Source organism: Anser cygnoides, chromosome 3, assembly GCF_040182565.1.
Source record: "Anser cygnoides isolate HZ-2024a breed goose chromosome 3, Taihu_goose_T2T_genome, whole genome shotgun sequence".
NCBI lineage: Eukaryota > Metazoa > Chordata > Aves > Anseriformes > Anatidae > Anser > Anser cygnoides.
In genome coordinates, this window is record NC_089875.1 from 47,008,572 (window position 1) to 47,024,675 (window position 16,104).

At 39.6% G+C, this 16,104-nt stretch overlaps 1 protein-coding gene across 2 annotated transcripts; it reads right to left on the bottom strand.

Moving 5' to 3' along the window:
* Positions 1–1,743: 1,743 nt before the first annotated feature.
* Positions 1,744–11,530, bottom strand: CCR6 (C-C motif chemokine receptor 6). Of its 2 annotated transcripts, none has more exons than XM_013186815.3 (4): positions 11,458–11,530; positions 7,482–7,547; positions 4,570–4,661; positions 1,744–3,853 (listed from the first exon to the last, which is right to left on the bottom strand). In XM_013186815.3, the coding sequence occupies exons 3-4, from the start codon at positions 4,576–4,578 to the stop codon at positions 2,768–2,770; spliced, it is 1,095 nt and encodes a 364-aa protein (XP_013042269.2). In that variant the 5' UTR covers positions 4,579–4,661; positions 7,482–7,547; positions 11,458–11,530; the 3' UTR covers positions 1,744–2,767. The 2 variants fall into 2 exon arrangements, with proteins under 2 accessions (XP_013042269.2, XP_066850228.1); XM_066994127.1 differs by lacking the exon at positions 11,458–11,530 and adding an exon at positions 11,279–11,436.
* Positions 11,531–16,104: the final 4,574 nt, after the last annotated feature.

The following is a 16,104-nucleotide window of genomic DNA, read 5'->3' on the forward strand; positions in this document are numbered from 1 at the left end:
TCAAAAATAACTGCTGAAATATATGCAACACAAAATAAATTTTCACCATGTATTGACTATGCAGTGTACTGCACAGCTACCACAGTTATTTTAGTAAAAACCAGCATCCATAGCAAGCTCTGAAAAGTTATTCTGCAGTGAGAATACCACCCAATTTCCTATAAATCTGTGCCCTTTTTACATTCCTTAAACTCCCAGCACCAACCTGAGCTCACCTGACAGTTCTGTTGATGTGCTCATTGAACAAAAGACTCCGAATGTCTGGAGGTGGAGGATCACCAGTGACATCTGCTGACCGTCAGCTGCCCAATGCCTACCAGTTGGGTTCTGCCCTTCCCGTGGTTTCACTCTGAACTGGTCTCACTCTTTTATCTGAGAGTAGATTTCTCTCTCACACACACACAAATTAAGGAGGTATTACGCGTAAATTAAATGTTTAACAACCCAGGCTTCTGTAGTTGCCTACCAAATTCAAGTAAAAATTGTAAGGACACCAAGCCTGTGCCCCGCTGGTTGGAGCCCCATTTCTACCTGCTCAGCAGCCCCTTGTGAGCTCTTCCCACCCTCTCACCCCATTTCTCCCAGAGATGGGGAGATCATTCATGGTTTCAGCTGTACCTCAAGTGATTTTTTTACCAAAGTTGTCACGGACTGATGACAAGTCCTGCAGACGTGGCTACAGGGACTGCAGGAGGCTGCAGGCTTTGCTCAAGCCTCACAGGGGTCTGCCTGAGAGCTGTTGTGGCACTGGGTGGGTTTAAGTCAGTGCAGCAGGGCATAGGTCCTTTATCCAGATCCTGAGGGTGACATGCTGTCCTCAGGCATGACAGATTTTGCACTGAATAAGAGAGTTTTCAAGGTAATAAATGTAGCAAGAAACTTAAAGATGAGGCTTTTCTTTCCTTTTCAGTAACATTTTTTATTTGTTGAATTTTCATGCAGAAGATCATACAGCAAATGCACACATATGCATTTACATTATTTTGCATCATATTCTTGCCTAAGTTACTATTCAGTGATGATAAATGCATACAATCTTTATCACATCTGGCACTGATATTTAAGAACCTCACAGTGCACTGTAAACACGGATGGATTACACCAGCACAAGCAGTACCAATTTCACATCGTACCATATCAACACCCTTCCTCAAGTCTTCTTCAGCTCCAGCACTGCCCCTCTTGGCCCTTTGGATTGCCACTGAAAGATGTGGTTACTTCTTTCTCTGTCTCCTCAGCCATGAGTATAAAAGAGGACATCCAAGGCAAACTGTGAGCTGCACATTGCATTAATTTGTGGTAGGAACTTCAGCAGACTGCAAGCAGGTAGCAGGTGTGTTCTTGTCCTCTCCTACGTCCTGCCCTGCCCCTCTGCCCTCCAGCTCTATGAAATGCATCAGCTCCTGTTCCTCTCTACCTCTCCACACCCTGCACAGTTACAAGGTGGTGAAGCTCCCTCAATGAACACAAGTTCCACTGAGGGTTTGCTGGGTAAAACTAGTTGAATTTATTAGAAATATCCCTATATCCAGAGCGAGATAAATGCTGACTAACTCAGTAAAAATTTTGGCTGAATTAAGTCAGATTCTGGTTTTATTTTTAGGCATAGACCTTAATAATTTTGGAGCTAACAGAATAAATTTCATACATACATACTTCGTGCTAGTAAATCCATTCCTAAGGAAGCTTTGCCAACAATAGCAAAATACAAAGAAATGCGTGTTTTTTGATGAATCTAGTTCAAAAAAAAAAAAAAAAATAGAAAAAAAAGAGTTGGAATTTGAATAATTACATTTCTGTTCAGTTTTCTAGCTTCTGGAAAGTGGAGTGTGAATTTCAGCTAGAAAGAAAAAAATAACAACATGAAATAACAACACAGAAAAATGTTCACAAGCTGATCAGCTTCAACTGAAGGCAGAACTGGAATCTACTGCCAAATGAAGGGAAGAATCTCTCAGATAAAGCTGCTTTCTCTGTTCAGAAAATAGTCTAAGGAGATTTCAGAAAACCTTTCTGTGCATGTTGCAAAGCTCTCTTTATTTTGTGTTATTTATTTATTGTAACATTGCCTTTAGTAGGCATGTCTTTGTTGGCTTTAACCAGTCTCAGCTTTGGCGTAACCTTCTGCAATTTCCGATGAGCAGGTGGAGCATAGAACTGGGCAAAGATTTATGAGACCTGACACCTAAGCCCACCTATTCCAGAATCCTTGAGCCTGTTTCTTCATTTCTATGTTAGCTCTGCTTGCCATACTTTGCTCAAAATGCCATATTTTAGGTTGGTATTATAAAGTGACCTGTCTGCAGCAAAAGCACCATGGAGACCTACACTTAAATAAGATTTCCAGGTAAAAATAGTTAATAGCAACAACATAAATGTAAGTAGAATGAGCCGGGACATAGACTGATTCATTTACTTAGTACTTTTGAGATATTTCAGTGATGCAGAACAGAGAAGACACTTTTTTTTGTAATTATTATTATTATTAAAAACAAGAAGCATTCCTCTGTAAAATTCACTTTTAATAATTCTACAAGAGTGCACTTTAGAAGAGCATGAATGTTAAGAGAGGTGAATAAGACTTCAGTTTTCCACAGGACAGTGTTGTTATTTTATCTTAATCGTTTTCCTGAAAGGAGTTGTTGGTCATGAGAGCTCCCTTTGAGGTGCAGAGAAGCCCAAAAGACTGGCTACCACAGGCACAGTGAGGCTGGTTTGGGTTGCTTGGTGAGCAAAGTCCTTCAGTAATAATGTTTTTCAAATTGTATTATATAGTAAAAGAAGATGCATTGTCAGTCAGAATTTCACTAGTCTGTCTTGAATGATAAATATCAGAATTTGTCCTTGAACCACGTTTATTGTATTTCTTGTGTCTCATGCACCATAGGTCCTTCATTATCTTCACAAAGTAACTTCTAAACTTCACTCCGATAAATGCATAGAGCACAGGGTTCAGGCAACAGTGTAAAAATGCTATGGCTTCAGTGGTGTATTTTGCATAGGCCATTGCCTTTTCAGAGTCACAAGATTTGTCCATCTTACCCATATTTACAGCTGCCACAAGAAGAACAATGTTATAGGGTACCTGGCAAACTAGGAAAACAGCTACAATTAATACAATCACACGAATTGCTTTGTTTCTCTTGGAATTCTGAGCTTGTTGTAAGGATTTGATTATGAATGTATAGCAAAAAAACATAAATATGAAAGGTAAAAAAAATCCAAATCCAACTTGTAGACACAACAGCAGTGATTTCAGCATAGTGCTTTCAGCCATTTTGTCAAATCTGTGGTCACAAATCTCTTTGGTTTCGTTGATGGAGAAGCTGTAACTTTCACTGTATAGAAAAGAGGAACTGGAAATTAAAATTGATGATACCCACACAGCCAAACAAATCAGTTTACTGTATGCAAGTGTTCTTGCCCTTAGCTTAAATGACTTTGTTGCCTGTACGATTGCAATGTACCGGTCCACACTGATAAAGGCCAAAAGCAGCATGCCACAGCTGAAGTTGATTGCATAGATACCTCTGGCCATTTTGCAAATGAAATTACCGAAAATCCATTTGTCAGCAGCATAGTTCACTGCCCACAGTGGGAGGGTGAGAACAAACAGTATGTCCGCGATGGCCATGTTGAAGAGGTAAACATCCGTCATGGACTTTGTTCTTTCATATAAAGCAAAGGTCATCACTACAAAGATGTTACCAAGTAGGCCGATGATACAAATCAACGAGTATGCAACTGGCAGAAATGCTTTTGTGAAGATCCTCACTTCCCACTTAAAGCAGGGTTGTGCAACTAGAGAAGCATAGTCTGAATCATACAGATAATCTGTGACACTAGACTCTGTCTGTAAAAAAAGAAGATCACAAGTTAACTCACACCTTAAATCTCCGTAATTTCTATATAATTGAAAGATGATAGATAACAACATTATACAAATACAATATAGTAATGACTTTGGAAAAAATAGTATTGCAAGGCTTGCTGATTTGAAATGGAAGTAACGTTTCCCTTATAGTAACTGTAATATTTCTGTCCAGCACTTCCTACCCTTCAGCTTCAAGCCCATATCAAGTTTCTCTTGAGACAGTCCATAGCAGTGTTGTTTCCTCCAGTACTACCTGTTTTACAGTTTCCACCCACCCAAATTACAAATGTGTTTAACACTGGAGAGCACAAATAAAAGAACTAACTAGTGAAGATCACAAAATCTTAATTAAACTATAAACATGGAGATAATCTTTTGGGATGGCCCAAAGGATTCCATCCCTTAATACGTTATGCAGAAAGGAATAATTTGCCATCACAGAAGAATCTAAATTCTGGGATAGCTAGCCTGAGATGCAGTTCCTTGCAATGCAGACACCAGGCTGGTTGTTAAATGAGGAGGTAACAAACCTAAGAAATGGCATGCATTTTCAGTGAAATCTACTGAGTAAGAAACTTCTCATCACCCAATCACTCCTGAAATTATGGCAGTTGGACCAGCAGCCTCAAAGATCTGGGACTGCCAGGTTCATTGCTTTATTATCTACTGATGTAGTGCGTTAATTGAGTACTTACAATATTCATTTTGCCAGTACACTTCTGAAAAGGTTATATATATATGTATATATATATATGGTGAAGAAGTACAGAATGCTTTCCGAGGATTTCTGAAAATGAAAAAAAAAAAAAAAAAGAAAGAGTTTGATGGGGAAAGCAGCACAAGAAATGTGGAGAAGTAGGAAAACAATTGGAAATACAAGTTATTCACAGAAGAATCATCTCACTTCAGCTATATCAACAAGATAGCATCTTAACAAATCACACATCGCTGCAGCACTTTGTGCAGCTGGGAGGGTGGATGGCTTGCATGGGTACGATTATGAGTACAGTCTTACATATGGATTGTTTATTCAGAGAGCTAATAAGCAATGCATGAGAATATGTGATTCTCAGTTCACACTGACTTTGCACCACAAGAAATACAAATAAATGACATTTTACTTTCAAAAACTCTGTATGACAATGTAAATTAGTGTATTGAGATGTATACAGAACAGTAAAACAGCAGCACGTTACTATATTCCGTAACAATAATGCACTATCTAAACTTTTTACTTTTTTTGTGTGTGTGTGTGATTAACTTTGTTTTACAGAGAAGGAACTAGAGCACTGAGTCATTACTGTAAGTATTCACTTGGGATGTTCAGTTTGGGGCACCTGTCCCCCACCCTAACATCACTTTTAGGAGTGCCTAGCATTATGCAGTACAGTACTTCGGTTATGTAAATTACTAAATCCATTGACTCTGGTTGCAGGGAGGCTCAGACTTCTGCAAATCAGACCACAGGGTCTGAAGTCACAGGTGGATAAAATGGGGAACATGCCATTGGTGGCCACATGCACAAAGCTGGGTTTAAATGACTCGCTTAACCTCACACAGGAGCCCAGAGGCAGGAGATTTAGTTCCTCAGCATTCCCCTGCATGAAATCGGTCTTCCCCTCCTTTCCCTTACCTGCTCCATGAGAACTGCACATAACCACACAGTAATTGCAGGGACTGGCCCCTTATTTGCCAAGAGTGTGAACACCAGTTTCATTCAGAGTTTCTCTGCTTTTTACTAGTTGTGTTGTAAATTAGGATGTATACGTGGGTCAATCTTAAGTCTAGATTAACAAATCTTTCCTGTTTGGGAATTACCTGAGTTTTGAGAAAGGGAGAGACTGATAATCTGTAAAAGTGGGGCAGATGCAGTCCAGATATTAGAACGAAGCTGGGGGAGGGAAGGAACCGAACACTCTTCACTGTCCAAAGGTGTAACGAGGATCAAACTCTGTGTGACTCATGTGAGGAGGCTGGCTCAAATTGCAGGTCTTCAGATGGGTAGAAACCCATACCATATGATGTTGTCTAAGCATCACAGCTTCTCTGGCTTTCCTTTCCTTTAATTAAACCTTTAACCACCACTCCAGCTTCCTCTGCCACTGTTTCAAAGCTGATTTTTAAAAGCTGCTGGTGTACGACAGCCTGAAAGCCCTTGAACGCTTTCTGAAGCAAACTTTAACAATTTAAAGTGTCTCTCTGAAGTGCAAAGGTGTATAAGGCAAGCAGTGATGCTGTACAGTTCACCTAGGGCTGTGGTTCCTGGCCTGTGTTCTCTGAGCACCACTAGTCTCCATCTGCTGCTTTACCCTCCTCTGCCCCCAGCCAGGCAGACACACGCCCCCTTCTCGGTGTCCCTGTTACCCTTTGCACCAGGCTGTCAGCACGGTAACTCTGCAATCAGAACTAAATCGATACCTGTCTAGGTTATTATTTTAGGAGCTGCTATTTTATTCTCGGAAAAAAAAATGGAATGACAAATATCTTTCTAGGATGTACATGGTTGTAACATACAAAGAGCCTGATGGTATATATACTCTCTAAAAAAAAGTGCTCCGTATTCCATGTTGCCAAAGTAACTCTTAAACATTAGTATAAAGTGTACAGAGAAGAAGGCAGGGTGAACACAATTTAGAAGAAGGGAAGTACAAGTGTTTCTTAAAGTCTGTAAGGACACCTCTTCAGAATAGCACTGAAGAAAGGCTCTCTGCTCCTCAGAAGCATTCAGCAGAAAGCTACTGAGCACAGGAGAGCTGCATGCTCTCTCTAGTGGTACAGGAATTCACAAGGGCACCAGCAGTCACACATCTCTTCACAAAAGTACTTCCACTGCCCAGCAAAAGCTTCCCGAGGCTGGTTGCTCTGAGAGTAGTAGACAAAGATTCAAACTGAAACCAGAATAGCAAAGATCAGATTTAGGACCTGATTTAAACCTCTTGAACTGATTTCCTTTTATGATTCTGAAACAGCATTCACTGAAGTTATTAGGAAGGCGCACTGGCTGCAAAGGAAGGTGAATCAGAACCTCTTTAAACAATTTTCCCCACCCTAAATTAAATCTCTCCAATAGTCTTACAATAGGCAGCTTTATAATTTATAACCTGAATATTTATGGCTTTTTTTAGCAGTAATGTATTAGGAAATTGTCAAAAATAAATTTCCACATATATAAGGGTGGGTGTGGTTGGGTATGTTCTAATATTCTTTATATATTGCATATGGGCTCGTCTATGCACATGTACACAAACATACTCAGGTTCTGCGTATTAAATATCACATAAGTCTTGTATTTTTAACCCTACTATTTTCCATTCTATCTACGTTAACATTTCTTTTCACTATGAAAGCAGTATGTGAATACTCAAAAAGAAGACTAAAATGCATTCTTCAGTACAAAGTATTTGGAATTATAAAAGCAAAAGACAAACCAAAGAAAAACCTCAGGAAAAAGACAGATTTCTATAAGGAAAAAAATTCTCAGCACTTCGAGGAAACCAAAAATTATTTTTCAAGCATTACCTACCATTGTAAGCACACTCCTACAAAGGCATGTGGTTTAGTACATTCAGCATAAATTATAGATAAACTGTCTTATGTTAGTACTTACCAGATTTGAAAATGGTCAGAAGATCAGGTCGAAGAGGATGTGTGATTCTGTCACATTCTTTTGTGGCTGTCTCAAGCACATTTACAATCAGCGTCAATAGATGACATTAGTCAAAGGTACAGAGTTCAATTGAAATTATCACCACTTCCTCCTGACAAGCAATGACAATAACCTGCTTTTTTACGTAAAGGAAAATACTTAACCTTATCTGTGCTGGAGACATGCAAGCTGGAGGCAAGTCATTTACTAGTTCAGTTACCTATATAATGTGATACTGTTTTTAAATAGACAAGCCAGCATTAGAATCATAAAATGTAAGGTGTCAATTGTCACTGTCCTCAGAACACTTCCTGAATTATGGCCTATTTCTGCAAAGGTTTCACTGAAAGTCATGAAGAACTGCAAAACTGGAGCAAGCATTAACTACAAAACTGACTAAGAACTGTTTTCTGAAGAAAAAATAATAAACTGACATATATCAAGGTGCACATTATTCAGATCTTTTGCCTGAGCCGCTAATAAAATATGCAAATACCCAGATAAAGATGGAAAATATAATTGTATTTGTCTGCTTGGTACAAACATGCCCAACTCCTGAAAGTGTTCAGGGTCACGCTGGATGGGGCCTTGAGCAACCTGGTCTGGAGGAAGGTATGGGGGGGGGTTCGTACCCCCCAGGTACGAAGGGTTTTTTCCAACCCAAACCATTCTATGGTTCTGTGATTTGTTCAGGTCTGTTGCTAAAATTAGCTGTAACTAGACATGAAAATACTTCCTTTTATGATTCCTGAATTTAAAAACCTGTAAATGTTCTTTCCCCCACCTCTGTCCTTAGTGTAATTTAGATGTTCATGTTAGCAGGGAAGAAAAAAAAACAAAAAACAAAAAACTAAAAATTACATTCTAATTTCTTATTTCAGAAATTGTGTTTGAACACTTAGTTGAGTCTTGTTTTGTCATTAGAGACACCAGATAGCCTTGTAAGCTATGCCTAGCTTAATAGAATTATGGACATAAAGAAATACAGGATGAAAGATGTCATGCTCATATTTTCTTTCAAAACAGAATATTTCACAGTACCAGTGGTTCCCTAGCCACTTAAGTATGGTACTGCTTTCCACAGACCATACCCAGGGAATGAAACAAAAATGTTGCATCATGTCAAAATGTGATTTGACATAGATCCTTAAAAACCCTGAAATGAGGATTTCATTTTTTCCCTCTATAGGTGTGTGTATGTTGACACACCCATGCATGTTTTGACTGTTACGGCTGAAAAAAAAAAAATCTTCACTGTTACATGCATACAGTGAAAAAAAAAAAAAAGAAAAAAAAAAGAGTGAAATCAGTCTGGATTGTGACCCAACTAACTTCAATGGACTCAATATAAAATTAATTTGGACTCCTTATTGTTGATTGAACTAATTCACTGTCTGTCCTCATGGATCTGGTTAACTCCATAAGCAGTTGAGCATTTGAAATATGTTTGGTAAATTCAGTGCATTGAAGAGACATATGTGAGTTTCACTGCAGAGAAGATGAGTTAAAATAGAAGGCAAAGAGAAACAATTGTAGCAGACAACTATGATTGTCTCCATTTTAAATTTCTGTTTTTAATTTTCTGATTCTGATAAATCAAGCCAGCAGCTGCAGTTAGAGACCTGGGGTGCAGCAATGGTCAAAAGATTTGCAATGTGGCAATGGGATGGGCATGAAGTTTTGGAGTCTGACTACCACAAGTGATTCCGTTGCTCTCTAGGTACCTGGGACATATTTTAGAGATCTGTCGTTCTTCTCTAGTTGCCTACGACCTTCCATTTCTTTTCAAATGCATTGGTATTAAATTATAATGTCTTAAATGGTCTGGGGGCTGTTCTACCTTATCTCAGTCTCCACAAAACTCAGCATAAAAGGGTGACATTTTTGTTAAGAATGATTAGAAAAGCAGGAAATAAGAAAATGGAAATCAACGTAATACTTCTGTAGAAATCTGTCAGGCCCCCACAGCACAACTACAACGTCGTTCTGCTCATTCCCTCTCGGGAGGCATATGGTAAGGCAAGATTATTACTATAGTAATCAGGAGCAAGGAACAACTAGCTGAAGAAAGACAAAAAAGGCAGCCTGGGAAAGAGACTACTTACACACGATAGGTCTTTAAAACCATCAGTCTGGGGAGGGTGTGAATGAAAAATAATTATTTACTGAGTCACACAATGAGAGCACACAGATGGCTGCCCACAAAGCTATCAGGTAAAATAAGATATCATCACACAACACTGATAAAATTGGGGGATTTTTTGCTCCTGGACATCACAGAGGAAAAACATACATGAGTTCAAAGAGGGATTAGGCGAGCACAGATCTGATAGGCCCACGTAGGTTGTTATTTGTAACAGGCTGCGGGAAGCCCCCAGCCCAGGAAATCGGCTAAAGGTGAGTTCCTGAGAGTTGCACGCAGATCCCAGGACAAGCACCACAAGGCAGGTGTTTCTTCACCCCAGGTGTCTGCCTCTGGCTGCTCCCACAAATAAGACATGGCACCGAGTGGACCTTTGGCCCACTGTGGGACAGTTCGTGTATTCTTGGCAGCTGCCACACTGCTCTGAAGGCACCCACCAGCAGCACTCGCAGAAAGACACCTATCTTTTCAGCAGCCTGGGAGGATCAGCAGCAGGTAGTGTCGAGACACTGGTTGGCATCAGAGAGCAGCGCAGTGTGAGCGGAGAGGATGCATGAGTGATGTCGGGGAAGGTGCAAAACTATCGCACGGCGTTTTGGTTTTGTGCATTTAGATGATTGGCAGCATGCCCAGATCCTGCGACTCTTTCAAGACATCCTCAGTCACAATAATGAAGTACTCTTCATTGTACTGTTTATTTCATAATTCATAATAATTTTCACCATCAAAGCCTCATGAGTTTTCAGGACACTCTGTTAATCTTTGCTAAGAAGGGATTTTACTTAAAAAAATATAGATGTAATAATTTTGTACTGTTTCGCTAAGTTATTTACATTTCAAAATGCAGTAACAGAGATTGCCTAAGTTACCTCTGATTTGGGCTACAGATGAGGCTCATAGGGCATCTTCTGTACTTTCTTGAAAAGGAAATATAAGTTTCATTTCTAATTTTCCTGTCCTTGAAGTGCTGTGAGGAATAGCGCATCTACTTTTGATAAGATAAGGTGCACATACTTTTTGTGATAGCAGATATATGTGCCAGCCTAGATCCTATTTACAGATAACTTTCTGTCTAAATGCCATCTGAAGCAAACCACTGATTCCTGCTCAGCATATCTGACATTTTGAAACACGGGCCCCAATCCTGTTAAAAACAGCACTTTGAGAGTAGGAACACTTTCTGTGTTGGTACAGGGATTTGCTGGTATTTCACTGTGGCCCGTTTCTCTGTGGGTCTTTAAGTGCTTCTTTCTTATCTCTGGAGCTGATGAGAAGGCTCTGAGCTTCACAATGCAAACTTCTTTACACAAAGACAAATCTAGCCCACCACAGTCATGTAAGCAGCAAATAATGAGTAATAATTCCCTCTGTATTATAAAAATGGATGACTTCAAATCACCAACCAAATCCATTATGATTGTAATCCATATTCAAACTCTCACGTCTTCTGCCAGTAATAGTAAACAGCGTCTCTTCCAGACATCTGCCCACATTTTGAAAACTAACAGCGTAGCCTCAGAAGCAACTAAATATTATCAACCCTGTTTCATGGAATGTGACTCAATGTAATGGGATGGCTTGTTTCATTAAAAGATAAATCAGAATTTTAGATTACCCACTACAAAACTTTGCTCATTTTTTTCCATACTCATGTTCTTTCCAATTTCGACGTATCTCATGTTTAATCTGCAATATAGTCAAAATTCAACAGGAATAACGGTCTTTCAGAAAGAGAAGAATTAAATCCATTTAGGTTAATGCCAAAATTAATAAAAGATAGCTGGTGACACTTACCTCCTTAGTGCATTTTCTTTTGACCCAATTACAAAGCCCAGACAGCCTTCCTTGCAGACACTTTGTGCTTCACCTTCACACTGTGGCGAATGGAAAGGGTTTTTTCTTTTTAAGACACCTATTTGAAAATCTGCATGCTATGCAAATGAAGCCCCCACATGTAGTTTGCTTTTGTACATGTTACAGCTCTGAAAGGAAATTTACTCTCGTTGAGCTAGTATGGTTACTGTGGTTTTTCAAATCTCACCACATGTTAGTTTTCTGCCACCACTAATTAAAGAAAGAAAATATTGAAAGATAAGGAAAACAAAACCACTCTATGATTTATTCCAGGATCCACATGTTTCTTCTGGAATGACTCAGGATGTTTTTATAGTTCTAAAAGAGATGCAGCACGTACATTGTATTCTGTTCCTTCTTGCTTTCATGTCCATTCAGTTAAATTTAGATCAGTTTAATCTGATTAGAAAAACTAGCCACCAGCTGAGGTTCTGGTCTCCCCATCATTCTTTCAGACCACAAAATGTAAACTATATTTTTACATTCACGTTGTTTATATTACCTAATTAACTATTATATTAGGAGTTGGACTCGATCCTTGTGGGTCCCTTCCAACTCGGATAATTTATGACCTGTTTAATTTTTTTTAACATTACCATCCCATGTTGTCAATATATCTTTTTTTCTCATTATTTTCTTCAAACTTTCCTTCTTCTGTTTGCCCCTGGCTTTTTGCTCCCTCTGACATTTCTCTATATTTGGTATTTCTATATGTGGTTTGTGTCTGTGTGTGTGTGTGTGTGTGTGTGTGCGCCCCTTTTTCTTCCTCTTCTGTTGTTTGGCTTTTCTAGTTTTCTCTTATTTCCATTTCTTGTTTCCATCCTCATCATTTCTCTCCAGCATTACTTTTTGTAACACGACTCAACTCATTTTCCCTTTAATCTCTTCTGTTAATATTTTCAGCCTTACTCCCACCTGATTCCATTCACCCCTCATGTCTGAAGCAGCCCTCCTTGCATACAATGGGGTGTCAGGCACTGAACTAACATGATCCCAGCACAGGCATCCATCAAGGATTTAGTTACTTGGACGTCTGTAAAACCAGTCAGAGAAGACAGAGCCCTGCCAAGGTCTTCTGCAGTGTTTAGTCAAATGAGCAAATAGGGCTCAGGAGATAAAATGGGTTACAAGGGTAAACAGAGCACTTGGGAAGTAGAGGGACTAAAATAAATGATGGGAACCAGTTTGTGGTTCATGTGAAAATGGTAAAGAATCACAGGTGATTTCTTCTTATAATGAAATTGGAATTTTCTGAAGGAGGAGCACAGTCATACTCAGAGTACTCCTCTGCTTCACTGCAGCATTGCTTGTTGCAGCCCGCCCATCTCCTAGCTGAGCTGCTGTGGCTGCCAGGAAGAAGCATAAGGAGTGTGTCCTCTCATGGATAATCACAGGATTCAGAAAAGTTGGTTAAAAAATATTTTATTTTCTGAGGAAAATGTTGATGGAAATGAAAGTTTTAATCAAAAACTGGTGTTTCTTTTGATGGAAGCTTGGATGACAAAAATGCCAGTTTAGAAAAAGCACCAAGAGGCACAGGTGAGTTAATATATGGTTGCTCATTCTTTTATTCTCTTTTGTAGGGTGAGGTTATTAATCTGATTACATGTCCTAGTTTAGGGTAGAGAAAGTAGGCAATGAGTAATGTCATTCCATGGTCTAAGGTCTCATGAAAAGGACCGGGATTCACAAGGAACAACAACTTACATCAGGCATAAGAGCAGCATCAACACGTTTCATTTTATTAACAAAATGTTTCTGAGATAATTAAAGGCATTCTGAATGAAAAAAAAAAAAAAGAGTTTTTTTCAAATAATGTTTCTGTCCATTAAGAAACATCTTGGGCAGAGCATTTTGTATCAGTTTTACTCATTTAAGTTTTTACTGATTCAGTTTTACTTGAATTATGTTGTGTTGGTCTGTTTCCTAGTGTTGCATTTCAGCCGTTTATCTTAGAGGTTTAAGAGCCATTTCTGGTGAAAGCATCTCCCGTGCTTCCATAGAGCTAAGGAAGCTACACAGTGATGAACAGCCAAGGGACAATTGACTGAAGAATCCAGGAACTCATAATCTGAATTATCTACTTTGTCTGCCCATGAGAAACTATTATGTTGACTGGAAATTACATTTTTGTTTGTGATATCCCAAGGAAGAGAGTAGCAGCAGTCCCAGTCCCTTATTCTCCACCACCTCTGCAATGCTTTGCATACACCTGTGCATCACCCAGAGATTTTCTTTTTCTCAGTTGCTTTCATTGTAAATGTCCTTTCCTGGGGTCATGTCTCCCCGTTGGAGATGTGCATATCAGAAGTACCTATTACACTATTCTTTGACCCTAATTGAGTCCATGAAACTGTGAAACCTATCCCATGTTACAGCAACACTTACAAAATATGCCATTATACCACCACACTTCACACAGCAACAACTCTTTAGAGTGGTTAAAAGCCAGTTTAAGAAACTGGCTCTATAAGCTGGTTTCTTGCAAAAGTGGATCTGAATTTTTTAATCAAGTATTTTGCTACAAAACACAAAATATCACAAAACATTTCCAAATAATTGCTGCCCTTTGAGGTAAATCATCCCCTGAAAAACATTCTGCTGAATTGTCTGCCAACGTATGACTAATTTACATTAGGCTGTGGAGAATGAGTGAGTTTCCATATCAGAAATGCTGCAAACACCAGGCAAAGAGAAAAGAAGAGTCAAATATGCAGTCACTGACATAATTTCTATGTTTTTGATGCTGTAGCTAGATGATACCTTTGCGGTATTTTTTTTTTTTTGCTTGCTCGCTTACTCGCGCATTCTCTGTTTCATGTCTCATTGAAAAAACTACCAAAGTAGTTTCTCAAAGCATGTCATCAGTCTATACTCCCAAGCACTGACATTTCAACCTGAGTCTGTTGAATTCATTGACCTGATTTCTTTTAGAGCTGTACTTTCTTTATATGACTGTTTTTACAAGAGCCCCACACCATGGAATGCCCCAGTCACCTCTGTTTCCACAGCAGTAGCCTTCATAGCTTGACTAAGAGCTAAAAGCTAGAGTTTAAAAGGTGCTTATATACCTAATGATGTAACTGGTTGCTTACTATGGAAATTTTAAGGCATCTGCGATCCTGACTCCCACCCAAAGCCGCAAATGCTAAAATGGAAGAGTGAAGTTTGAAATCGTGCCTTCACAATATGCAGACACTGGGTCGGGTGGGTACAGTTCAAACAAGATTTCTTTCAGTCCTTCAGTGGACCAAGATGAAGTGCTTGTTTTTCAGCCCATGGACTGTGATTTTCCCAATCATTAAGACAGATTAGAGGGGTTGGCTGGCCACTTCAAGAAGGCAAGCCTCCTGTCAGCCAGCTGACAAGCCAGAAAGTGACTTGTTTCTTGGGAAAAACACATGCTTATGTTAGTCCAAAACTCACCATTCCATCTGTACGCATCACCCATGTGGACCAACACTGCCACTTAATTTGGCCTGAGCAAAGAAAGAAGAGAGCATAGATAAGTAAGTAAGGACCACAAGGAGAAAAGGGTATTGCAGAAATAGAATTCATAGGGCCATTGTGGGGTGGGGAGAAAGGGGGAAAGGGACATAGACACCAGCTGAGGACAAATTACTCCTTCATGTTACTTATGCACCATAGTGCGGGCTGTAACCACTAACCCCACCAATGATCTGAGGCAACTCAGAGGAAAAAAAAAAAAAAAAAAAAGAGAGATTGCTCTGCAAGGAGGAAAATCTCCTTCCAGGTCTTCTGCACAGCAGGAATTAGTGTTTCTAAGCAGTTGCTCAGTTGCTACTGAGACGCCACTTGAGCAGACTGGTGTAGGAAGGAATTTGTGTCCTGGTTGCAGATCCTCTCCATGGTAAGATGTGGATCAGTAAGATAATCAAGCACAGTTTAAATCATTCTCCTTTTAACAAGCTTTAAAAAGCATTGGGCATTCAACACTCACCACAATGAGTAGATACAAGGTACCTCAGTGCCTTTAGAGACTTGAGCATACTTGTGAATTTCTGTGTGGATTCAGAGACAAAGGAAGTGTACACTGGGTGCTGTGCCAAGCAGAGGACAGGGAGAGCGGTTCCTGACAGGGGATCTTGCACTGCGGACAGATACCACAGCTCTCTGAACTCATATTGCAGTGGATAGTTCACCTTTCACTTCCCTTCCAACAGTGGGCAACTGCTGTTATCATCTGATCTCTAGGTCTTGTGCATGCAGTTACCAGCGGTTAGTGCTTTGATAAAGCTTATGTTTCCACTGTGATCATAGAACTGGCAAAGAAAGAAAAAAAAAAACATCAAGTAACAGGAGGTACATTACTGATCGTTTCTTCACAGGAACAGCAAATTGGCTACTGCTGTTGATTAATTCTGTGCTGCACAGACAATGCAAGCATGTCCTTACACCTCATTTCTTAGAGATGATGTGTTTGTTTCCATAAATATACCCTAGCTCGCACTAAGGCAGGCACCTGATAGCACTGTAGGGCAGGTATGCTGGAGAACCATAAAGCACAGCTAAAGCTGCTGGAATGCTCTTATGGAGCAACAGACTGGATAGTAAGGCATGGTAAAT